At 40.7% G+C, this 25,316-nt stretch overlaps 2 protein-coding genes and 1 long non-coding RNA gene across 4 annotated transcripts; 1 reads left to right on the top strand and 2 right to left on the bottom strand.

The window, feature by feature from the left end:
• On the top strand, positions 1-23,406 carry LOC136439898 (uncharacterized). Of its 2 annotated transcripts, none has more exons than XM_066435557.1 (15): positions 1-364; positions 6,406-6,607; positions 7,361-7,756; positions 8,131-8,235; positions 9,008-9,160; positions 10,677-10,827; positions 11,163-11,214; positions 11,638-11,800; positions 12,882-13,052; positions 13,523-13,711; positions 19,123-19,258; positions 20,025-20,160; positions 20,657-20,827; positions 22,035-22,184; positions 22,701-23,406. In XM_066435557.1, the coding sequence occupies exons 2-15, from the start codon at positions 6,488-6,490 to the stop codon at positions 22,906-22,908; spliced, it is 2,301 nt and encodes a 766-aa protein (XP_066291654.1). In that variant the 5' UTR covers positions 1-364; positions 6,406-6,487; the 3' UTR covers positions 22,909-23,406. The 2 variants fall into 2 exon arrangements, with proteins under 2 accessions (XP_066291654.1, XP_066291655.1); XM_066435558.1 differs by lacking the exon at positions 1-364 and adding an exon at positions 468-660.
• LOC136439899 (uncharacterized) lies at positions 3,520-6,179 on the bottom strand. The gene is made up of 2 exons (XR_010756596.1): positions 5,778-6,179; positions 3,520-3,799 (listed from the first exon to the last, which is right to left on the bottom strand). It is a non-coding gene; the product is annotated as an uncharacterized lncRNA (long non-coding RNA).
• Positions 23,407-24,486: 1,080 nt separating the features above from the next.
• On the bottom strand, positions 24,487-25,244 carry LOC136439897 (histone H2A, orphon-like). Its single transcript, XM_066435556.1, has one exon. The coding sequence runs from the start codon at positions 25,150-25,152 to the stop codon at positions 24,769-24,771; it is 384 nt and encodes a 127-aa protein (XP_066291653.1). The 5' UTR covers positions 25,153-25,244; the 3' UTR covers positions 24,487-24,768.
• Between the last annotated feature and the right edge of the window lie 72 nt (positions 25,245-25,316).

Raw genomic sequence — 25,316 nt, 5'->3', positions numbered from 1 at the left:
TGGTCGGGTCACCTGTTGACTCCTGACCGGGAACTAAGGCCACTTGCGCACGGTGTCGCCTCGTTCTTACGTACTTCCTATCCTTTCACGCGCCTCTAGAAACGCAAGACATAATCGTTTCCGTCTTCAGACGCCTTTCCAAGAACGTTCGAGGAATTTGACAGCTGTATCTATACGAATTGTCATAGCGAATGGCGCGAGGGTGAATTCTTGGTTTTCGTACTTGGATTCAAAGACGCGTATATACGTTCCTTGGGAGAGAAGGATAAGAAGAAAGTCAGGAATTCCTTCATAAGATACACCTTAAGTGTTTTGGGGGTACAGAAACGTGATGTCAGAAGAAGTCAAGGAGAAAGAAAACAAGGTAAGTGGATGTCGTCAGGAGTAGAAGACCGAGGTCACTGCACGTTAAGTTCTGCGTGGAGCGACGCTCGTATAACACCGATGCAAACAAGCTAAGACTCAAGCAACTTGACAAGATTGACCCAGCTGTCGGTCGATACTTTCCACTGCGCGAACAAGTGCTCCCGTTGCCATATCAACGCGCGGTTGCCAAGGCAGTGCGGGGATAAATACACAGATTGTTGCTAATACAGCAATAGTCGTGCGGAGATGGGGCGATAGGGGTGCTTGTACGGGTTGTGTTGTCTGCGAGCCACGGTAAGTGCACAGTAGCTGTTTTATTATGTCTCCAACGTGAAGCACGTTATGCTATAGTAGCTGTAGAATCAGAGAATTTACAATCAAACACGAGTTGTTAGTACAACAACATGGTTAGCTTCAAAAGATGTTTGGGCACCCTTTCAGTACTTGGACAAAGAAAAACATACAAGCTGTTTTTGTGGTGCGCTTTTTTGTACAATTACAAAATAACGTGTGGGTTGTTTAGGATTCTGTCTGTCAGAAAATGTTTCTTAAAGAAACCGTTCTTCAAAACTGTTAGCCGTTCTAAGCAATAAGATAACGTGTTTCATGTTTAAGATGAATGTGTATGCAATACTCCGTTGAAATTTAGTCACATTTATCTGAACTCAAAACTGTCAGACATTTGCAATGGGTAATGTAGTGTTTACTCATTTTTGACACTCATTTATTGCATATTTGTTCTTAAGATTTGTAAGGTAGATATCAAGAACATGTTGCGATATACACGAGAAAACAATAACGTGACATATGATATACTCCGTCGATAGCACGTTGCCAAGTTTTATGTTTTGTCTAATCTGTAAAAGTTCTTTCATTACCTTAATTCTACATTACGTGAGAGGATTGAATTGACGAATGTATCAACGTGTTTAAACATGGCGACCGTTGCATAGCAACGGACGCTGGCGTTGCCAAGGTGCAAGTGTCCCGCCCTCATCAAAAATCACTTTATCAAACAACTTTCTCGCGTTACAACGTCGACATGAGTTACTATCACGATTGTCCTCTTTAAAAAGACTTTCTTCGTTCTTAATATGTTCAGGATTATTTCGTTTCTTCTTCACCTGATCCAGGTCGATTTCGGTTAAGAAAACAATCTGACAGAAAACATGGGAGCTTTAGAGCGAGAGAGTTTGTGAATGGGTTACCCACGTTAATCATGTCCATGTTGTGTTTGTTTTCACGGGGCTTGAGCCATGTGTACACACTTCTGAGTTCTGACCTTAGGAGTTGTTTTGAAAGGAGAGCCACTTGTACGTAGTGTCGGATAAGACAGGCGTGTTGAAAACTTTAGAGGCCTCAAAGACTAGGTTTTCAAATAATAGAACGTTTATTTTTAATTATGTTGAGCTTTTTTTTCTTCATTTTTTCAATATTGACCTTGAAAGTGATTTTATTGAGGGTTTTCTTACCAAAAACGTACATTTTGGCCTCCTGTGCTCTGGAAATACATCCAAATGACCTGACATTTGCTATGGGGGTACATTGAACAAATATTCAAAGAATCCCATTCGCACTTTTGGCATACAACACTTCGTAATACGATTTTAGCGGGTATTTTGGGGAGAAGATCGGCTATTTTCCTCATATGGGGGTCACTGAACTTTAGGTTGATTAAATATATTCTATCGATCTTAGTGGCTTTGGGGACCCCTATCTGTTGAAGTAAGAGTGACAGTGCGTGGACGCCACATTGCTGCTACAGTACTGTTAATCTGACGTGCATCGCGATACAATGACTTTTTCGTATACAAGTATACTTTTATAGCTAATTTATAACAAGGGATTGGGTGCAAGGACAACGTCACGCAAGGGTAGGGGAGAGAACTTTAGTACTAACGGCAGGGGATGGGATTTCAGTACTAAGGGCAGAGGAGAGAACCTAACTTCTATGGGCAGGGGAGAGAACCTCAGTTCTAAGGGCAGGGGAGAGAACCTCAGTTCTAAGGGCAGGGGAGAGAACCTCAGTTCTAAGGGCAGGGGAGAGAACTTCAGTACAAAGGGCAGGGGTGGGATTTCAGTACTAAGGGCAGGGGAGAGAACCTCAGTACTAAGGGCAGGGGAGAGACCCTCAGTACCAAGGGCAGGGGAGACGCGATTTCAGTACTAAGAGCAGTGGACGCGGTTGGTGGATTTGAACCATGGAAACCTTGCTACAAGAGTTGCTTTTAAATGGCCAAGCATGAATATGCACTTCTTGGAGAAAATTTGATAGTCATTCTAACAATATGGAAGGAAACTTTTCTATAGCCAAATTGAAAAAGTGATTATACATGTAGTGCTTTCAACCTGCCGAAACATAGAAAGCAGTCAGAATTTGCTTTATTTTGCGTGATGAATTAGTGCAAACCAAACTGCGTGCGCTTTTTGATGGTGGTGGTGGTCTTTTGACTTTTCAATCTAATAATTCTTAAACCTTCCTTCCTATCCTAATGGAGCAGTCCTTTATTTGGATTGACCTATGACCTATGGCTAACAAATGACCTACTCAAGAATGACACAGAGACTCGCTTAGGTCAGGGGTTTCAGGTCTGACCCCTGACTTCTTGTTGATGACCTCCACCCCGCAGCTATCTTGCAGGATACACCTGTTCTGGGACCACCTGTCACACCTGTCCCGTCGCCGCAGTCTTAGGTTCTCCGTGCCATGTTGCACAGGGTAGTTGGACATGGCACATCACCTACAGTTATCATAGAGGGAGAAATGGAAAAGCAAACAAATCTGGTAGAACATGGCAAAGATGGATCCAGAGACTAGATAACTTACCAGACTAATCTATTTGAATAACGTTTAACATTGATGATAACATCTTTATCCTTTATATTGTTTCAAAACAAACAAAAAACAAAAATAAACTTTGCGTCTGATATCATGACCTTTAGGTTCTTGGTTTGAATCCCAAACTTCTGCATATGGTGTGCTTGCTGAGCAACGTACTTAAGGCAATCTGGGTTATGATCGTTGCGGTTGCAGATTGCTTGAATCCCAAGAAGCTGCGCAGTGTGTGAAGTGAAATGTACTTAAAAGTAAAATGCTATTAGTGAGGACATGTTGTTCAAACCTGCAGGAGTCACGGTAAAGAGACAGGAGGGGAAGTTTGAGTGTTATCATTATTGTGCTTAAACGTTGTTGGTTCAAATACACACGGTGACTGCTTAGATCAAACCAATATTTCCCTTTGAAAATTAAAGATGGGGCTCCAGCTCTGCTATGAAATCAGTGTTAAATATTGGTTCAAATTCTGGCCAAGCAGCTGAGTTGATATAAATTTGAATGTACTCGAAACTAAAGTTGCGAAGAAACATCTTCAGCTTGGGTTGCCACATGTCCAGTCTGTCTTCTCTCCAAAGGGCGGGCTACAAAGTCACTGGACTACAGGGAAGAAAAATAAAACAAGATCATTGGATGTCTAGAAAACAACAGCTTAGAACACTTTGTGGCTAAGATAGAATTGTATGGGAGCTAGAAATCTGACAGAAAATGGTACAAAAACGAACAGTCATTAATCCAACAGTATCGCATAACCATCAATCTAATAGTATCGCATAACCATTAATATTATAGTATCGTATAGCAGTTAATCTAATAGTGTCTCATAATATATCATGTTATTGTGACTACCGGACATCAGGGAAACGTGGACGACTACACAATCGGGAAAGTAACGGGGCCAAAACGTAAGAACTTCGAAAAACTGTTAAGGAATCAATGGTTGTTCCCATTGTAGTAATTCTTCCACACAAAAAGTGTGAGGTACAAATAGGGTAAAGAAAGCGAAACTAAAACAACTCTTAAGTCACCATGGTTTCTCTTCGATTTATCACGTACGGATCTTTCGTCCTCTAGGCGGAAAACCTTTGTTACTTGTTCTAAATGTGGATACAAATTAAAATACGAGTAGCTAAATAGTATATGATACAAAATGACTCTATTACAATTCACAGTCCTTGTCACGAACATGCCAATCAACTTACTAAGGAGTTGAATCGTGAGGGGAAGAAGAGAGAAAAGGTCAGGCACATAACCAGTACAGGGGCTCCAGCCTTCTTGGTTAGCACGGGATCGAACCAGACTGTGAAGCTTGTCTCGATAGATGAAAGGTGAATCATCAGCAAAAGATGGTACAGTCCCAAGAGAAAAACACCCGTAGAGGGGGCTCTAAAGAGTCAAATCCAAACCGTATGTCGCATTCATGTCCGTACAACGTGCTAGAGATCAAAACATGGAGAGAGGGAGTGATCATATCCATTACTCTACATCAACATTGGAACCCTTCAAAGTTGGGTTCTTTTGGGTGTGTGATTTCTTTCCGTATCATGTGCAAACTCACCACCAATTGCCTCGAGAGCACTGCTCTGGCGTTCCCCTCGCCGGCACTATGTATTTAAGCCCCCCTATGGGGATGAGGGGCCCTGGTGTTGTTACAAGCCAAACAGAGTCAAGACTCAGGCGATCAAGCCTGTTTCAGACCATTTTGGTCACAATTTTCCGGGCAGCAAGCCCACACCAGCCATCATAGTCCTATTGGCAAGGCATATAATTTAGGTGTCCGCACAGTCCAGACTTCGTCCATGAAGGACCCAGTGGTGTTCAATATTGCCAACGTTTGCACAGACCCTGTGTTATAAGTATGTATGGATCACACGCTGTGGGGAGGGTCATTGTCACACACATGCACCTAAAAGCAAGGAAACAACCCCGGCGTTGGTGTTGATGTACAGTAATAGTTATGAACACTCACTCTATCTATGATCTTGACCTCTGGCATGTTGAGCAGACACAAGTACGGCATGCCATTTGGATTTGACACTCCAGAACTCCCCTCCACAAATGTATCTTTTAGCACTATACAATCTCCCGCCTATGATTTACCTTTCAGTTGTCGAAGCAAGGTTGACAGTTCGGGTCCGTCCCGGTGTTGTACCCCGGTAGACTATACCGCCTGTACTAGTTACGTGCCTGATATTTTCTATTTTCTTTCACCTTACGATTGAACTCTTCAGCAGATTGATTTGCATGTTTGTGAAAAAGACAACACAGCAAAATCTAGTCTTGATGCCTCAGCATGATATATCTGTGGTGAAAATTCCAGTACAGTTTTTCTCAGCCCTAATTTTCTTCACCAATATCCCCTTGGCAGAATGCCGTATGTTATTTTCATCAGCCTCCTCGCGCCCTCGTTATTTCCATTTTCAACAATAGGGGAAAACATACAGGACAAGAAATGTACACGGTTGAAAACACAGTTTTACCGACCACAACGTATTGCAAGGTTAAACTCAACGCTTTGTTTTTCGTCAGAAATAAAACTGATTAGACGAAATTTCCAGATCAGAAGTTTGAACGTTACCTGCCTGGTGCTGCGTCACATTTTTGAATCCGAAGTCATCCGACGGTCTTGCCAAGCTGCAAACAAAACTCTGCCCGGACATTCTCGCCCATGTTATTCCACAAGTCGTTCTCCACAATTCCTCCAGAAAACTGCCCACAAAAAGGTTACAAAACTGAAATTTTTGAGCACGAGAAGTATATAAACTTTTGGACACGTCGTTCACGAGGCCACACGCAGACCACGCCACAGCAAGAATGCACCACCTGTCAACATGACGTCATGGCGGCGGGAAATTTGAATATAAGGCGTGATTAGGCACGGGCGTTCGTGATTGGCTCACTAAGATTTTATATGATCAGTTTTAGGCATTTTTGCTAGATATTATCACTTAAACAATGATAAAGGTGCGAAACTCAGGGGATCGCCTACGTATTACACTATAAGACATTTAGGCGAAATTCGACAACCTCACTACGAATTAGGCGATGTTGATTTGATTATATGGATGACATCCACGCGCGAAATTTTCGTCCGTTTCCCCCCAAAAAAACTTAACGACAATACTGTAAATTTCACACAGCACCTGTAAAACAGCAAATATGTGCCGTGAATTGCAAAAAAAAATAAAATCAATTATCTATTACAGAGTGATCTTTGAGTTGAGACGATCGTCAAGTTCACACGTCGAAAGCCAAGACCGACTTTTATACTGGGATCTTTCCTCGTGGATGGGACCGATGACGCTGGCCCTCCGACCACCGCGCGGCCCCAGACGCCGGGCCGACAGCATCGACTACAGCGGGAAGGGTCTGTCTGAGCTCCCGAGGCACATCTTTCGCAACACCGAGGTCTGTATCTGTTTCTGTATAGCCAGTCTATAACCGACCTTCGGCGTAACACACCAGCTTAATATTCTTCTGTATCTGTATATCTGTATAGCCGATATATAACCGCCCTTTGGCGTAACACACCAGCTTCTGTATCTGTATCTGTATAGCCGGTATAACCACCATTCGGCGTAACACACAAGCTTCGCAGGCACACCAATTTCTTGTTATTTTCTGAGCTGGTATTAGATACTTAAGTAGTCGGTACGCCTACCAGTTTGTTAGTAATTTTGAACATCATCCTTTTTTAACACATAACTCATCAATACTAGGTTCATAACTTTGATCCTTGAAGGCATGACTATTCTTTTTCTTATCTGAGCTGGTATCAGATACTTAATAGGCGGTACGTCCACCAGTTTATTAGTCATTTTGTACATCATGCATAGTCTGGACCTGAATAAAAATACTCTTTTTACACAACCAAGTGATTTATTCATCCGACTGTGCGTTTGGGACCACATTGTGGATGCTGGTCCCTATAACAGTGTATATATGTAAATACTTCGCGTTTGGGAACGCATCTATGAGCAGCGACACCTGTGCTGCAGTGCAATGTGAACCAGTCAGAATTGCCTTGAATAAGGTGACAGACGGTCATCGAAACCTCGGTTGAATAAATCGCTTGGTTGTGTAAAAAGAGTCTTTTTTCCAGTGACTTGCCAACCTACTGAAACTATTCACGGATAGTCTGGACATTTTTCTTTTGTCTAGGTCAAACGACTCCGTCTCCATGACAACAACATCACGGAACTACCCCGTGAGATCAACACCTTAGTCTGCCTCGAACGTCTAACCTTAAACAACAACGGTCTTAACGACATTATCGACGAGGTTTTCCTTCTGGAGAATCTAAGATGTTTAGATTTGAGTGACAATAGCTTGACGCAACTCTCGGCAGCGGTGAGCAACTTGCGAGAGTTGAGAGAACTGCACCTGAACAAACTTGACCTTGCGTATCTGATTGAGGATATAGGGTGGTTGCCGAAGTTGGAAGTCTTGTCTGTAGCGCACAACAAACTGACGACGATTCCGAGCTCAATCTCACAGCTTAGGAAACTAAAAGTGTTGATTCTGACCGGAAACCACTTTGACCACTTTCCGGATGAGGTAATTTTTATTTTTATTTCTTGAATGAATTTCATAAAAGATTGATTGCAGCTACAGAGTATCCAGACCACTGCAGCAGCAGAAAAAGAGGACTAATAATGATCAATGAGAAATAACTCAGACAAAGAACCTGAAGATGTGACAACCCCTATACAATACGCAACGACGAACATATTCTAAGACTCCCTTATATTAGAAATGGTACTTATTTGAGGTTGTATGTAGTTAGGCTCAACATAAACATGTACGTAGGGACTATGGTGTTATGAATCATAACAAAATTATTAAAGTTTAACCTTGTTAAGGTATGAAAATTGCATGCTCTGGTTTTGTGTATGCTGGAATAACGCTTCTCTCTGACAATTCCTAATAAGGTGTGTGCAGTGACGTCACTAGAGACGCTGAGTATCTCCAGTCAGGTGGGCGAGTCGAAAATTTGTTTCATCCAGGACAGCATAGGGAGGCTGAAGAACATGAAGGTGGGTCTTACTCAAGTAGTTATATTTTTCTGTAGACTGCCCTTTGCATGCTAGCGATAAATTAATTCTTTTCGGTGATGTGTAAGTAAAGTTAGATACTTGAAAAGTAAAGAGAAATTTATATTCCTTACAGCCTTCGATAAACCAACTCTAACTAATCACACAGCCTCCTACATTTATACAATTACCAAGAAGCGAGAGGAGGTCGAAAGTACTAGAGTATACTTGATGCTTAAGCTTATATATACACATGGATATGTATATGTTTATTAACATGTGACCTGTGCTTAGCCCAGTGGGGCAAAAATGTACGATAAATTCATAATAGTTTACAGACTTGTCCATGTGTGTTTGTGTGTGTTGCTGACCTACGTAAGTGGGTAAAGTCTGCCATCTCCGATTGCCTTTTTAAGATGTACAAACACTGATTCCAAAAGGGCTTTCTAGCCTGAAATATTACTCTACCACTACGACAAGCTCTACCCTACAAATTTTTGTCTCAGTTATTCCCCGCCCATTGTCATTAGTGTCTACCAGACTACCTACTCAAGCTACAGAGAAATAATTTGCCAGGGAAGTTTTGCCACCAGAGGGTTTCATTTGCAAGCGGGGGCAAATATATACCTTAACGTGGACTGACTCTACTGACCAATTATTGCCCCTTTTGGCCGAATTCTTACCCCAGTAGAGAGGCCTGAGAGACTACATTGTCAGCACGTTGGTGTGGCTCTTCTTTCCATATTCTATTCTATTTTTCCTTAAAATCTTGCAGGAGCTGTACCTGGAGAACAACACCGTCTCCACCCTACCTGAGACTATCCGGGAGATGAAGGAACTGCAGGTCCTGTCATGTTTCTCCAACCGTCTGGAGCAGCTGCCGGACTCCTTATGTACGCTGAAGAACCTCAAGGTGCTGCTGCTACAGGTAAGGAACTGCCGGCATGGTCTTAAGATGTTCATCACAATGATGGCTACAAATTGGCGTCGCAGTGGCGCAGTGGCAGAGTCTTTGGCCCGGAACCCAGAGACTGGCTTGGGCTCAAATCCGGGGTCACCTGATTTCTCTCGTTGACGTTGTGCCCTTGGGAAAGCTATTTATATAGATACTCATTCGACTTTTCCCACTTTACTCATTAGGTGAAAATGAGTATCTATATAGCTAGCTCCGGTTAGGGACGTCCCTCGGATAGGACGCATCTGGTGTGTTACGCCATGAGGCGGTTTTCCGGGTATGTTTTACAAACAAAGAAACAAAGTATGGTTTCACGCCACAACGACGTCGTGGCGTCGTGTGGCGCTAGTGGTAGAGCGCGCGGCTGTCAAACAATGGGGCCCAGGATCGAATCCCGGGTTGTGCCCAGAGACATGTCCGAATTTGCGCCCCGACGTTGTGCCCTTGTAGAAGGCACTTAACACGACTTTCCTCACTTTATTCAGGTGTGAATGAGTACCTAGCTCATCTAGGGTTAAGGACGTCCCTCGGATAGGACGTTAAATGGAGGTCCCGTGTTTGGGGAGAGCCACACCCCGCGCACGTTAAAGAACCCACCACACCTTAGCTTTCGAAAAAGAGTAGGGGCATTATTGACACAACGTATGATACGAAATGCTGGAGGACTTTGTAGATATATTATAATATATCTACAAAGTTTGTCCTCCAGCATTTCGTATCATTCTCTGCAGTCTCTATCATATCATCTATAGATAGAGACTGCAGAGAATACAAGGTTTGAATTTAATTCAAGCCATTTAATTTTATTGTATATATATATTGTATTTAGTTTCCTACAAAATAAAAGAAAACAGATTCACAGTCGAAGCAACAGAAGAGAGAACAAAACATTTTGTACCGTAGACGATGAACAACATGAAAAACATGTTGAAAATACATCAAGCAATAAGTTTTTTACTCAAGCCATCACAACACACACACACACAAACAAAACAGACAGGAAACTTGACCAACAGCTGGTCTCTAGGCAGATGCTAGGATGAAACATCGTAACGCTTCCTGGCTACACCGTTTTTCATGACAGGCAACCATCGTGCACTGCAAAAAGGACGGCAAGAATACGCGTGGGTTTTCCATCCCAATATCTACTTACAGAATAACAAACGGCAATATTAACGCGTCGAATGACCTAGTGACTAGGCAAGCAGACGCGAGATCGAGAGGTCCCGGGTTTGATTCCTGGCGTTCCTAGCTAGGTGTTGTATACTTAACACGTATTCCCTACTCCAACAAGGTATAAAAATGGGTACCTGACTTCGGTTGGGGAGGTGCATGTAAAAGGTGGCGGAAGGGGAGAGATGGGTTCCACCTTCCAATACTGTGCCCAAGACACAGACACAGTAGATAACAACCACTGACCCTTCGGCCTCCGAAAGGCTATGGGACTCCATTTTCATACCTATTAACGCGTCTTGTTCACTTTCCTCAGCATAATAGACTATCGAAGCTACCCGACAATCTAGACCAGCTGCTAGAAATGAACCTGAAGGAACTGCGACTGGACGGGAACCCCCACTCGTGTGGCAACAAAGGCGCGGGACTCCGGCAAATCAGGGACCAGCACAGACTAGCAAGGCTTGGTAGGTACAGCCTCTTTTTGGCAACGCCACAGAGACGTGTCTTTTCTTGGCCATGAAGCTCTTCGTGTCTATTCATCTCATTTTGCATCTAATTGGCATGCTCCTTCGACAGAAGTAGATTTACGTAGTAATATTTTGCGTAAGTTGTATGTAAATTGTTATTTGATGACCAGGAGGACGAACTACCAACAGATACGTGTTAGCTAACGGACTGAATAAAATATCCAAGAAGATTTGCGCATCGATATCAACTTTTATATAACACATGTGAATTTCAATTTCAGTATGGTTTAGAGTTACAAAAGTTGAATTCATTTTTTCTCTACTTTTTACAGCCAGAATAAGCTCCTGTAACGCCAGTACGATGGACTACAAGTACATATTCAGGTATGGGTCTGAGCTGTTCAGGACTAGCTAATCAGTTGAATTGGTTTGTACATTTTTTTTTTATAAAAACATACGTGATTACCAATCCTGCTTCATGCAGGTAGCTTTACCACCTACTGTTAATTCACCGCGTTGTATCGTGTTGTATTATTACAACCAACCGAGTTATGAGGCTGTTGTAATGTGCTCAAAGCGCCTCCTAAAACACGCGCGCGGGACCCCCATTTTATGTCCCTTCCGAAAGACGGTGCTGCTCCAATAAGGCTACAAAGTTACCCTTCCCGGACTCAATCCGGGGATCTCCCAGTAACGAACTAATTGGAACCAGAAGGCTCAACTGTGAAGCCGCTACCAGTTGAACCAATGTGACTATAATAAATGGAGCGAGTTTTAAACGACGTGATTTAATCAAATTTTTCTCAGATATCGTTTGAAGAAATGGTTGCAGCAGGTCATCAACTTTCCCGCCAAGTGCAGCATCCGGGTTCCCAGCAAGGCCACGCCTATCGAGACCTCCCTGACGTTCAAACTGGTTAACCCCGACAAATCTTCGCTCACACTTTGCAAGAGCAGTCGAGAGATTCTGGTATGTTGTTGTAAGTTATGAGAATATTGCTCTCTGTACAATCATATAACGTTACAGATAGAGAGAGAGAGATAGAGGGAGACAGAGAGAGAGGCAGACAGACAGACAGACTGACAGACAGACAGACAGACAGAGAAAATGTACTCATTTATTGACGTTGCCATCAAATGATTATCAATTTGTGCACATCTCTTGGTTCCATTGCTGATCTCTTTCGACTTTTGACGTCAGCGTTCTTAGTATGGTTACCCTTTAGATATACTGATTTAAAGTTTTGTCCTGAAAAGTGATTAATTTCTATTATTGCATATATTCAGTTAAATGTTTGCTTTGGTTACTCGCTCCCGATAAATTAGTTTTAGCATAAATCACAATTTTCGCTTATGTTGATTGATGTTAGAGTCTTCTTCAGTTGTAATCAAAAGAAAGGAAATAACCGCGTATGTGAAAGACATATCAGCACCATCATTTTTCGCGATTTGCACAAATCAAGTCCACTCTTTCTGTCCAAAGTTCCTGCCTTCTATGATATTTTTTCTAAGTCAACGACTTGTATACGCTGACATCTCGGCATATTTGGTCAATGTAATGTTATGGTTACATTTCCAAATTGGGGCCCGGTCTGGCTGTTTGCTGGAACGAAAACTAAAACGGTCAAGGAGTAGTACACAAATCGTGCTCCCATTACTGTTTTTTTTTTACCTCTTGCATGTTTTGTTGTCTTTTATATCATATATATATATATGCATACTTTTCGTTCCCTCAAACTGTCCGGCCGGGTCCCGGTTTAGAAGTTTGACGGGAACGACGAACTCATGCCTAAAGCCCCCTTCCCACTTGTGCGTATATACAAGTCCGCATGAGTTGCGTATTGATATGTCATGGTTTAGGTTAATTTTGCAGCCGAAGAAGTAATTTCTTTGGTTCGATAACTGGGCTGCACAACGGTGGGTCAAAGTAGAAAACAACTTCTACCCCGCAAAATTTATTTAAACCAAAAACAAATTTGTTAATGCGCAAGTCATACGCACTTGGATATACGCACAAGCGTAATAGGGCCTTAACACCTTGTATTGTGTAGGTCAGCTATATTGTCGAGCTAGGCCCCAGGAATTACCCACTGCGCAAGCCCGTGACGCTAGCCATGACGCACTGGGCGGACCCGGCGGACAGGAGCAGGGAGATAGTGGTGAAGATCAACCCGTCACGGGCCGCCAACGTGCGGGCGCCATGGGTGGAGGTACCCACAAAGGTGGGGCAGTTTGTTATCTTTGCCGAGAAGGTCAATATGTTTTGGTCAGCGTTCGTGTGTGTGTGTGTGTGTGTGTGTGTGTGTGTGTGTGTGTGTGTGTCTGTGAACACGATAACTCAAGAAGACCTGGATGGATTGTCTTCATAGTTTGGTAGGTGTGTAGATCTCGGTGTCAGACCTCAAAATTATTAGATTTTCGACCCCCTAGAGACTTTCTATGGTACTACAGCGGAATTTGCCGGTTATGATATCTCGTGTTCTGTACATGCCATGGTCATGATTTGTATTAGTATATACATGTGTGTGAACGTGTGTGTGTTTATGCAATTACGAATATACATAATGCAGCTTCGTCATACAGCCTCGATGCTGCTCTTTTTTTTTAGCTGTGAGCGGGTCGCAAATAAAGCAGTATAGGAATCAAGTAAAACTAAATAGCACGTAGCAACTTTCTTCTCGTGTCTGTCCAGGTGGCCGGCAGCCTGGTGAAGGCCCGTGTGCGCCAGTTCTCCCAGTTCGCGGTCATCTCGCGGCTGAAGACCGACAAGTTCCGCGTGTCCAGCAGCCAGGGGGGCGACCTCCACTCCACCGCCATGCATGACGTCAGCGTCAAGGTGCCCAAACGGGGCGTGGTCGGGGACGCAGACGTACATCTCAGGGTAAGGACTTTTGTCTGTTTGTTTCGTTTGTTTGTTTGTTTTGCATACACGGTGGACCGCCTCGTGGCAAAACACACCAGGTTGGCACTGAATAGTACAAGCTGCATATCCAGACTTATCTATTTGATCCACTCACAAGGAGAGTAATCCTAATCTCTTCGATAAGTGTGCTGGGTTATTTTACGTGCTTGATGTGTCAACGGGGCATGTCAGGGGATTCGAACCCAGGACCTCATTTTTTGGGGGCCAAACACTCTACGCCACGTGACGGCCGGGTTGTTCTCTTGAGATCTGAAGATAGAGTCCGGAAAGTTTCATCAGGCTAGTAAAACTCTGTCACGTTTGGGACCGCATCCTTCCCACTGCACAGCGACACCTATCTGCAGTATAGTCCATGGGCCAGGTCCCTCAAAATAGCCATTTGGTACCAAACAGAGGGCCAAAGGGTGACTTACTTTTTTGAAAAGGTTAATTCCTCTACTTTATAATTATGCATGATAACAATGTCAAATGTCCAGCTTTTTAGGAATTATCACGTGATATGGTGACGTCATTAAAATGGACCTCGATTTTTTGGACTTAATTCAGCCGATGACTGGGACAAAATATCAAACATCAATAATCTTCGGTGAAAATCGGTTTATAGGCAAAAGATACCACAGGAATCACGAAATAGTATGTTTTTATGGTTGATATCTTAACTCTATAAGAAGCTATGAGTCTTTGAAGTCCATTTTTGGGGGTAATTTTGTGTAAAAAATGTATTGTTTACTTTCCAAAATCACGCATTTATTTGGACCACCTATGGGGTCTTGTGTAATACATTATGTTGATAGGCCATATCATTTTCTGCATTTTGGGCTTTGAACCAACAAAATCCGTCAAAAATATCAGGAGTTATAAGGGTTTTAAGAATTACACCCAACGGCCATGTTATCGAAACGCCACAAATATCGCAATGCATCATGGGTAATTTTAAGAGGGTCTATCTGTAATTATACCTTGTAGCAAAGGACAAAATGTCGATGTTTTTTAAATTTTGGGTGGTGGTAAGGCCTTGGACCAATTGTAGAAATATGAGTAAGTTTTGGGTGGACTGGTGGTCACCGGTTGCCATCGAAACGGTCATTTTTTTTAAGATGGCGAATTTCTATCCGCAAAGGCTCAATCTCGTCCAGAGTACATCTTTATCTTGACTTGAACAATAATTAGATAAATGTGCATAATCAAATGTTTTGCTTGATTTCAAACATTGACTTTTGACATAAAGCCATTATTCAGGAATTCTAAGCGCTACAAGAAATGTTCATTTTTCTGAAATTTTCAATTTTCATGAACGTTCATGAACGTTCAAGAATTTTCAGGAATGTTCATGAACGTCCATGAATATTCATGAATTTTCATGAACATCAAGAAAATGCATAAATATTCATGAACGTTCATGAATATTTATGAACATTCATGAACGTTCATGAATTTTCATGAATTTTCATGAATTTTCATGAATGTTCATAAATTTTCATGAATTTTCATGAATTTTCATGAATTTTTATGAACATTCATGAATATTCATGAATTTACATGAACGTTCAAGAAAATTCATAAACATTCATGAACGTTCATGAATTTTCATGAACGTTCATGAACGTTCATGAACGTTCATGAATTTTCATGAATTTTCATGAATTTTCATGAATTTTCATGAACGTTCATGAATTTTCATGAGCGTTCATGAATTTTCATGAACGTTCATGAACGTTCATGAATTTTCATGAATTTTCATGAATTTTCATGAATTTTCATGAATTTTCATGAATTTTCATGAACGTTCATGAATTTTCATGAATTTTCATGAATTTTCATGATTTTTTATGAACGTTCATGAATTTCATGAATTTTCATGAACGTTCATGAAAATTCATAAACGTTCATGAACGTTCATGAATTTTCATGAACATTCATGAACGTTCATGAATTTTCATGAATTTTCATGAATTTTCATGAATTTTCATGAATTTTCATGAAATGTTCATGAATTTTCATGAACATTCATGAACGTTCATGAATTTTCATGAAATGTTCATGAATTTTCATGAATTTTCATGAATTCATGAACGTTCATGAATTTTCATAAATTTTCATGAATTTTCATGAATTTTCATGAATTTTCATGAATTTTCATGAATTTTCATGAATTTTCATGAATTTTCATGAATTTTCATGAATATTCATGAATGTTCATGAATTTTCATGAATTTTCATGAACATTCATGAACGTTCATGAATTTTCATGAATTTTCATGAATTTTCATGAATTTTCATGAATTTTCATGAACGTTCATGAATTTTCATGAACATTCATGAACGATCATGAATTTTCATGAAATGTTCATGAATTTTCATGAATTTTCATGAATTTTCATGAATTCATGAACGTTCATGAATTTTCATAAATTTTCATGAATTTTCATGAATTTTCATGAATTTTCATGAATGTTCATGAATTGTCATGAATTGTCATGAATTGTCATGAATTTTCATGAATTTTCATGAATTTTCATGAATTTTCATGAACGTTCATGAATTTTCATGAACATTCATGAACGTTCATGAATTTTCATGAAATGTTCATGAATTTTCATGAATTTTCATGAATTTTCATGAATGTTCATGAATGTTCATGAATTTTCATGAATTTTCATGAACATTCATGAACGTTCATGAACGTTCATGAATTTTCATGAATTTTCATGAATTTTCATGAATTTTCATGAATTTTCATGAACGTTCATGAATTTTCATGAACGTTCATGAACGTTCATGAATTTTCATGAAATGTTCATGAATTTTCATGAATTTTCATGAATTTTCATGAATTCATGAACGTTCATGAATTTTCATAAATTTTCATGAATTTTCATGAATTTTCATGAATGTTCATGAATTTTCATGAAGTGTCATGAATTGTCATGAATTTTCATGAATTGTCATGAATTTTCATGAATTGTCATGAATTTTCATGAAAATTCATGAAAATTCATGAACATTTCATGAACATTCATGAACGTTCATGAATTTTCATGAAATGTTCATGAATTTTCATGAATTTTCATGAATTCATGAACGTTCATGAATTTTCATGAATTTTCATGAATTTTCATGAATTTTCATGAATGTTCATGAATTTTCATGAATTTTCATGAATTTTCATGAATTCATGAACGTTCATGAATTTTCATAAATTTTCATGAATTTTCATAAACATTCATGAACGTTCATGAATTTTCATGAATTTTCATGAACGTTCATGAAAATTCATGAAAATTCATGAAAATTTCATGAAAATTCATGAAAATTCATGAAAATTCATGAAAATTCATGAACGTTCATGAATGTTCATGAAAATTCATCAACGTTCATGAATGTTTATGAATTTTCATGAACGTTCATGAAAATTCATGAATATTCATGAATGTTCATAAAAATTCATGAAAATTCATGAATATTTTCATGAACGTTCATGAAAATTCATGAATATTCATGAATGTTCATAAAAATTAATGAAAATTCATGAAAATTCATGAAAATTTATGAACATTCATGAAAATTCATGAAAATTCATGAAAATTCATGAAAATTTCATGAAAATTCATGAAAATTCATGAAAATTCATGAAAATTCATGAAAATTCATGAAAATTCATGAACGTTCATGAATGTTCATAAATATTCATGAACGTTCATGAAAATTCATGAATATTCATGAACGTTCATGATTATTCCTGAAAATTCATGAACGTTCATGAACGTTCATGAAAATTGAAAATTGCAGAAAAATGAACATTTCTTGGAGCGCTTAGAATTCCTGAATAATGGCTTTATGTCAAAAGTCAATGTTAGAAATCAAGCAAAACATATGATTATGCAAATTTATCTAATTATTGTTCAAGTCAAGATAAAGATGTTAAGTAAATGTTACAGGCATTTAGAATATATGTTAATTAGGTGGCGTTTCTGTAGGAGAAAGATTGTGTATTCTTGTCGAGATTGAGCCTTTGCGGATAGAAATTCGCCATCTTAAAAAAAATGACCGTTTCGATGGCAACCCGTGACCACCAGTCAACCCAAAACTTGCCCATATTTCTTCAATTGGTCCAAGGCCTTACCACCACCCAAAATTTAAAAAAAATCGACATTTTGTCCTTTGCTACAAGGAATAATTACAGATAGACCCTCTTAAAATTACCCATGATGCATTGCGATATTTGTGGCGTTTCGATAACATGGCCGTTGGGTGTAATTCTTAAAACCCTTATAACTCCTGATATTTTTGACGGATTTTGTTGGTTCAAAGCCCAAAATGCAGAAAATGATATGGCCTATCAACATAATGTATTACACAAGACCCCATAGGTGGTCCAAATAAATGCGTGATTTTGGAAAGTAAACAATACATTTTTTACACAAAATTACCCCAAAAAATGGACTTCAAAGACTCATAGCTTCTTATAGAGTTAAGATATCAACCAAAAACATACTATTTCGTGATTCCTGTGGTATCTTTTGCCTGCAAACCGATTTTCACCGAAGATTATTGATGTTTGATATTTTGTCCCAGTCCTAGGCTGAATTAAGTCCCAAAAATCGAGGTCCATTTTAATGACGTCACCATATCACGTGATAATTCCTAAAAAGCTGGACATTTGACATTGTTATCATGCATAATTATAAAGTAGAGGAATTAACCTTTTCAAAAAAGTAAGCCACCCTTTGTCCCTCTGTTTGGTACCAAAAACCTGCTTGGCCCATGGACTAGTACGAAGTACAACCAGTCAGTATTGCTTATTGGGAGGTGACATACGTTCCACCGAACCTACGGTCGGCAGGTGGTGAAAACATTGGTTGTGTACAAAATCTTTGTTAACCCCAAGGTCAGAGAGAGACATGCAGTTCGCCTCGTGCCAAAGCGGGTTGTAAAACCTCAGAGTGATGTATTTTTCTTTTTATCTATTTTGGTCAAAAATTAAAACTGGTGTATCGTTTCAAAGGGACATGCTTGTTATAAAGGGAAGATTGAAATATGATTGAATAAAAGTTCGACAAGCTTTTTGATAGGTAAGTTTATATGTGTTTATTTGATATTTTTCATTTAATTAGTTACTAGAATATTCTTCAATCAACGACTTTAGAGCGGTAACAAAACACGTACCTCCAAATTTTGGAGGTCCGGGGATCCGCTGTACGCCTTGATCACGGAGTGACCTAGTCTCGCGAGAACACGAGACTATGTCGAGACTTGAGAAGATCTTTTGGCCTCCCCACCTCCTTGCGGAGCTGGGGTAAGTAGGACTTGGACAACTCCCAACCATCTAATGTTTTCATTGAGATACATTCAACACCTGTTCCCTCCAGGTAAAGCCCATCGTCCTTGGGGAGTACCCTCAGCACGTGTACGGGGCGTCGCCGTTCGTGGAAGTGTGGCGCCCCGCCGCCGACAAGCGCACCTTCCGCCTCAAGGTGGCGATCTCCTTACCCATCACACGGAAAGGTGCTTGTTTGTTTGTGTGTTTGTTTGTTTGCTTTGCATAACCTGTAAACCACCTTTAGGCGTAACACACCCGCATACAGTAAGTTGTCCATTATTTGCCATTATATGAACATTCACGTTTCACATGTGAGGTAAAGAAACTAGAACGATTTCATGTACAATGGGATTTTTACGGCAAATAACAGTCACTCAAGCAACTCGATATAATTTTGGAAACGACTAGACGTTTCAAGAGCATCCACAACTTTTTGTCAGTGACTTTGGGTAATATTAGTCGAACATCAGGTTTTTAACCACGAACTATGAATCAATATGCATATCTGATATCTAGAATTGTCTTCTCCTTATTTGCATATCAATTCAGCGTTCGTGGTTAAAAGCCTGCTGTTCGACAAATGTTGCTCAGAGTCACTGCACTGACGAAAAGTAGTGGATACTACTTGAAATGTTGTGTTGGACCGTTTCCAAAATCATATCCAGTTGCTTGCAATTGAGTAACTGTTATTTGGCGTATCTTATTACCTGGATGTCTAACCTTCATCGACGTATAATGGTATCTGTACTTTTGTCTTGAGGATTTTTGCCATATAGATAACATAGAGATATATGTCTCCTAAAACCTTCCACATTTCTCTCCCTTTCAAAATTAAATCAGCTAGACGGGGTTGAATGTCTTAATAATTCGACGCAAATTTGTATAAAAACATTAATAAACGGACAATACCATTGTCACTGACTTACGCCCTCTGTCCTGAATGACCTTCAGGTGACTTCACCCCGTCTGACGCTGACCTTCACCTCCTGCTGCACGCTGAAGGTCATTGGACGGATGTGACGTCAGAGGTCAGCCACAAGAAGAGTGAAGACGGGAAACTGCTGTTAGACACAAAGTACTGTGGAGGGTGAGTGTTGATGTAGCGTTGTGTGTGTACCTCTCTCTCTAAGTCTGTCTCTCTCTCTCTCTCTCTCCCTTTTTCTCTCTCTCTCTCTCTGTCTCCCTCTCTGTCTGCTTGTCTGTCTTTGTGACTGGGAGAGGGATGTACGTGCGTGTGTGTGTAACGTCATGTGTTTCAGTGTATGTGTGTGTGTGTGAGTGTCTCTCTCTCTCTCTCTCTCTCTCTCTCTCTCTCTCGGTGTCTGTGTTTCTGTATGTGTATCTTTGTGTGTATGTGTATGTATATGTGTATGTATGTGTTTCTCTCTCTCTCTCTCTGTACGTGCGCGCGCGCGCGTGTGTGTGTGCGTGTGTGTGCGTGCGTATTTGTTACAGCTCACAAGCTTGTTAGGAAATGCAAAATTTAGAGCAAAATTGCATCGGTTATCTTAATAGCGCTCTTGTTTTATTCCTTTATTCCTATCCTTTTTTGTCTATGATAAACATGCAACACGTTATCCCAGGTACATGGCCCTGGAGACAGCAGACGACGTTGATCTGAATGACCTGTATGACCTAGCGGACGCGGTATGGGAGGGGTCACTGGCCTGCCTCATCCTCAAGCAGAACCGGCGGGACCGCAGTCACGTGATGATAACGTGCGTGCCACGTGAGATGGCCAGTGCAATCAGCAGGTACGTGGCCAAAATCTAACAAGTCTTATTACTGTATTTGCCGTCTACAATGAGTAGAATCAATTTCAATATTGATATACTATATCAATATTGAAATTGATTCTACTCGTGGTCGACGGTAATCAAGTCAATTGATGTCAGTTAAGCACCAATGTCATAATCATGTCTTTTACAATGTATGTTGTTGCAAAGTTCTTGACCGTATCTGCGTGGATGTCAGGTTTCGTGTTTGTGTTTAGTTACTTTAGAAGAAAATAAAGTTAATTGATGGTAGTTCAGCTCAAAGGACTTGAACGTATTCTGTTCTGTATCTTAATTTTATTTCACGCACGTGTACAGATACGGAGTGGGCATCAGGGATTGTGTTTAGTTACTGTAGACGACAATAAAGTCAATTCATGATAATTCAGCACCAAGGACATGAACGTATTCTGCCCTGTATTTTAAGGGTTGTCATACGCGAGTTCTGGACAGAATACACGTACATATCCGCGCTTGTAACTCAAAGGCTTTATGACTAAGCATCAAAAATATAAAACGACACTTTGCATATTTTGTTTGACAATCATATCATATACATTTCTATTAACCATCATTGATAAACACCCCAGCTCTAGCCAATGGCTCAATTATTTCTGAAAATAGGCGTGGTCCTATAGGTAACGAATGTCGTTGTGATGTGATATAATGCAAATTTGTACACATAATCATTTTGCAATACGGCGCCTACTGAAGAAAAAAAAATCAAGATCCATATTTAATAAAAACAACCAAAAGTCCCCGTCACCGTTCCATACTACCTTAGGCAACCAAAGCAATATAAGGGCCCAAAAATGGAAATTAAAAAATGCTGAAATCTTTATGGTAGTGACATTTACTAACACTGTTTAGCTCATTTGTGTAATAACGTCATACTTTGAGCATTTTAAAACCGCGCACAATCGTGCCGTACGATGATCCCCTTAGTTTCGCGAGCCTACAGAAACCCTAGCGATAATTTTCATTGAGTTCTCACATCACAACGACAGCGTAATTTTGCATCATGGACGTCGCTATACATTGTGATAGTGTTGTTTGAACTAATCATATATAGAAATGACCAAATGAATTGACTTTCAAAATCCGATTTTCGGGCCCTGATATTGCGTGGGTTACCTATAAGTATGGACTGCTAACCATCGGACCATTTCTCATCTGTCGTGTTCAGAGTTCTGGACAATAACGGTTGGACAGGTCCGGAGGCGACGGAGCCCGTGTTCCTACAGGACGGGCAGCCCGTACAGGTGACGCTGGACGGGAACGTACGGCCGAGAGGTACCTGGCCAGGGGACAGGGTCACTATCAGATATAACTGCAGGTAACGATGATGTGTGCACTGTGTTATCATATATATTACTGCAGGCCGATGATATCGATGTATGCACTGTGTTATCATATATAACTACAGTCGCGGCGATGTCGTCTTAACAATAGATGATACAGTTATTTCTCCATATCCAAATTCAGAGCCAGTGCTTTCTGTCTCTTTCTCTTTCTCTCTCTCTCTCTCTTTCTCTCTCTCTCTCTCTCTCTCTCTCACTCCCTCTCTCCCTCTCTCCCCCTCTCTCTCTCTCTCTCTCTCTCTCTCTCTCTCTCTCTCTCTCTCTCTCTCTCTCTCTCTCTCTCTCTCTCTCTCTCTCTCTCTCTCTCTCTCTCTCTCTCTCTCTCTCTCTCTCTTCTCTCTTTTCCCCCCTCTCTCCTCCCTCCCTGTGGTATCGGTATGGGTGCGTACGTTTGTGCTAGTTTAATATTAAGGTGTAGACTGAATGTTCGTTGCCCCAAATAATTGATAAATGATATGTAGTAATGAATCCTCAATCTTCCGCCTGTCCAGACACAAGTGCCATCGTGAGTTCTACGTACGACCCCTGGAGACAGAGGAGGGCTACCCCGTAGCCGTTGCCATGGATACGGAGTATTACGTAGGGACGGCGGAATTCAGTACACCTCTGCACTGGAAAGTTGGGGAGGGGGGCGACATCAGCAAGGGCATCCGGGCTCTGAGCAGCTTGCCAATCAACTTACCGGTCACTCAGAAGTAGAACAGACTGTTGAGACTGTTTTCCTCGTGTAGAACTAATACTTTGTTGTACATACATATCATAAATATGCTACTTATTCAATTTCATCTGAAAAAGAGGTAATACATGTTGGGACCCATTATCCCAATATTATCCCAATAAGCCAAACACACCATAGACACCTTACCATATAGCACAATAGCAGAAAAGTTTAACGATTATGTGTACTCTTGCCAACCTAAACGTTGTCAGAGCTTAGGCGAAATTAGGGCAAAAAAAATGAAAATGAGAAAAACTGCTGAAATCTTTATAACTTCACACTTTGAGCATTTTAAAACCGCACAAAAACTAGCCATACGATGGTCCCTTAGTTTCGCGAGCCTACATCCCCGCGACTATGTTCTTACATCACACCGACGTCATATTTTTGCATGATGGATGTCGCTATACATTGTGATAGAGTTATTTGAACTTATCATGTATAGAAATGACTAAATAAATTGAACTTTCAAAATCCGATTTTCGGGCCCTTATATTGCCTGGGTTTTCTTTAATCACCGTAAGTCCGCTGACTGCCTATTTGTTGTGACACTACTCTCATCAGTATCTGCTACAAAGATCCATTAAGTAAAGGCTCTGTTTTCTTTCAGTATCATGTGGTTAGTTTGTGTTTGGCGTATACACACACTACGGATATCTATATTTGCACAACATCGTCATCGGAGCAACCGTATGATTTTGTTTCAGCTGCGTCATAGTATCAAGTAAATACAATAGAAATACGTGTACTTGAACGTTATCAGGTTGACTATTTCACAATATGATTTTCATGCTGACATGCTCACTTAATTTGTTGCACCATGTCGTTTATGTTGCAAAACAGATAGATATATACTGAATATCATGTCATAATTCGTGGCTTCAGATTTGCTACATTTTCCGTTTCTCTTTTACATGAAAATGTTGATTAAATCTATTTCTTATTACTTGGGTAAACACGTGACCAACAGATGACGTTATTCCAAAGAGATTTTCTATGTAAATAAAGTCTAGAACTGAGACAACCAATCGGCGTTGAGCTCGTTCATCTTTAATATTCAAATGAGAGCGGTTTCGGGTTATTTAAAAACAGCTTCTCACAATCTCCAAGCAGATGTTATAAGGCAAAATCAGTTCGTTTTTCTAGCTTCCTTGGATGGCCGTTGTTAACAGAAACGGAGAGCTAGAAAAACGTCCTGATTACGCCTTCCAACATCTGCTTGGAGATTGCGTCTCGTTTACCAAGGGGCAAGTGAAAGGGAAAAATGAGAAAGGGACAAAGCGCGGTCAATTTTTGATAGCTTTTAATAAATGTATAGTCTTTGTAGTTATATACAACATACACACATGTAGCACTGCTTGATCGATAAATGAACTGAGGGAGAAAATGGTTCATGATATAGAAAGAACAGTATTGTTACTGAGCCTGCAGTTTGCTTGTTGTTTTCTGCAAAAAAGTTCTCAGTCTTTTTAACGGATTTCCCACAATTGAACAAAACATGATGATATCATTATACTGACTAATTAGATCAACCGACATATTTTCTATATATATCACGGCATGCTCAAGTAGAAACGCTTACATGAAGTATGGACAGTCCAAGTACGTGTTTCAGTGTAGTCGGACAATGGTAGGTAGAATGTTGCGTCTAGATGTCTGAATCTTCTGTGAGATTGATATAAACTACACGTGATTGTATTCTTTAAGCGCTCAGCTGCCAAATTCCATTCGTTTGTCCGGTACTCCACATACAGTTATCGTCAAACAGTCTATTTTGGAACGGATCATGTCCACACAGTTCAGGGCGGCCTCACGTTTTCAGTATTCCTGTCTTGACGCGCTCAACTTTTCGACGACCCACCAGATGTCTTCTTCGGCAACAGTTCAGCGTGGATGTTGGGCAGCACACCGCCCTGAGCGATGGTAACGCCCGACAACAGCTCATTCAACTCCTCGTCGTTGCGGACGGCCAGTTGAAGGTGACGGGGGATGATCCTGGTCTTCTTGTTGTCGCGGGCGGCGTTACCGGCCAGCTCCAGGATCTCGGCGGTGAGGTACTCCAGCACGGCCGCCAGGTACACGGGAGCGCCCGCTCCAATCAGCTCGGCGTAGTGGCCCTTCCTAAGGAAGCGGTGTACGCGTCCCACCGGGAACTGTAGACCTGCTCTAGCCGAGCGACTTCTGGCTTTAGATCGGATCTTCCCGCCCTTTCCTCGTCCAGACATGTTGGTTTCTTTCTTTCTTTATCATTCAACCGTTCAGAAGAAAAGTCGGATCCATATGACGATGAATACCCGAGCTAACCATCCAAATACAGGCTACGGAAGAAACCATGAAACATTTCAGGGGGATATGTTGAAAAAAGAGCAACAAAATTAGTATAGGATCA

The sequence above is a fragment of the Branchiostoma lanceolatum genome, chromosome 8 (genome assembly GCF_035083965.1).
Source record: "Branchiostoma lanceolatum isolate klBraLanc5 chromosome 8, klBraLanc5.hap2, whole genome shotgun sequence".
Classification (NCBI taxonomy): domain Eukaryota; kingdom Metazoa; phylum Chordata; class Leptocardii; order Amphioxiformes; family Branchiostomatidae; genus Branchiostoma; species Branchiostoma lanceolatum.
This window is presented reverse-complemented; position numbering and strand designations above follow the sequence as displayed.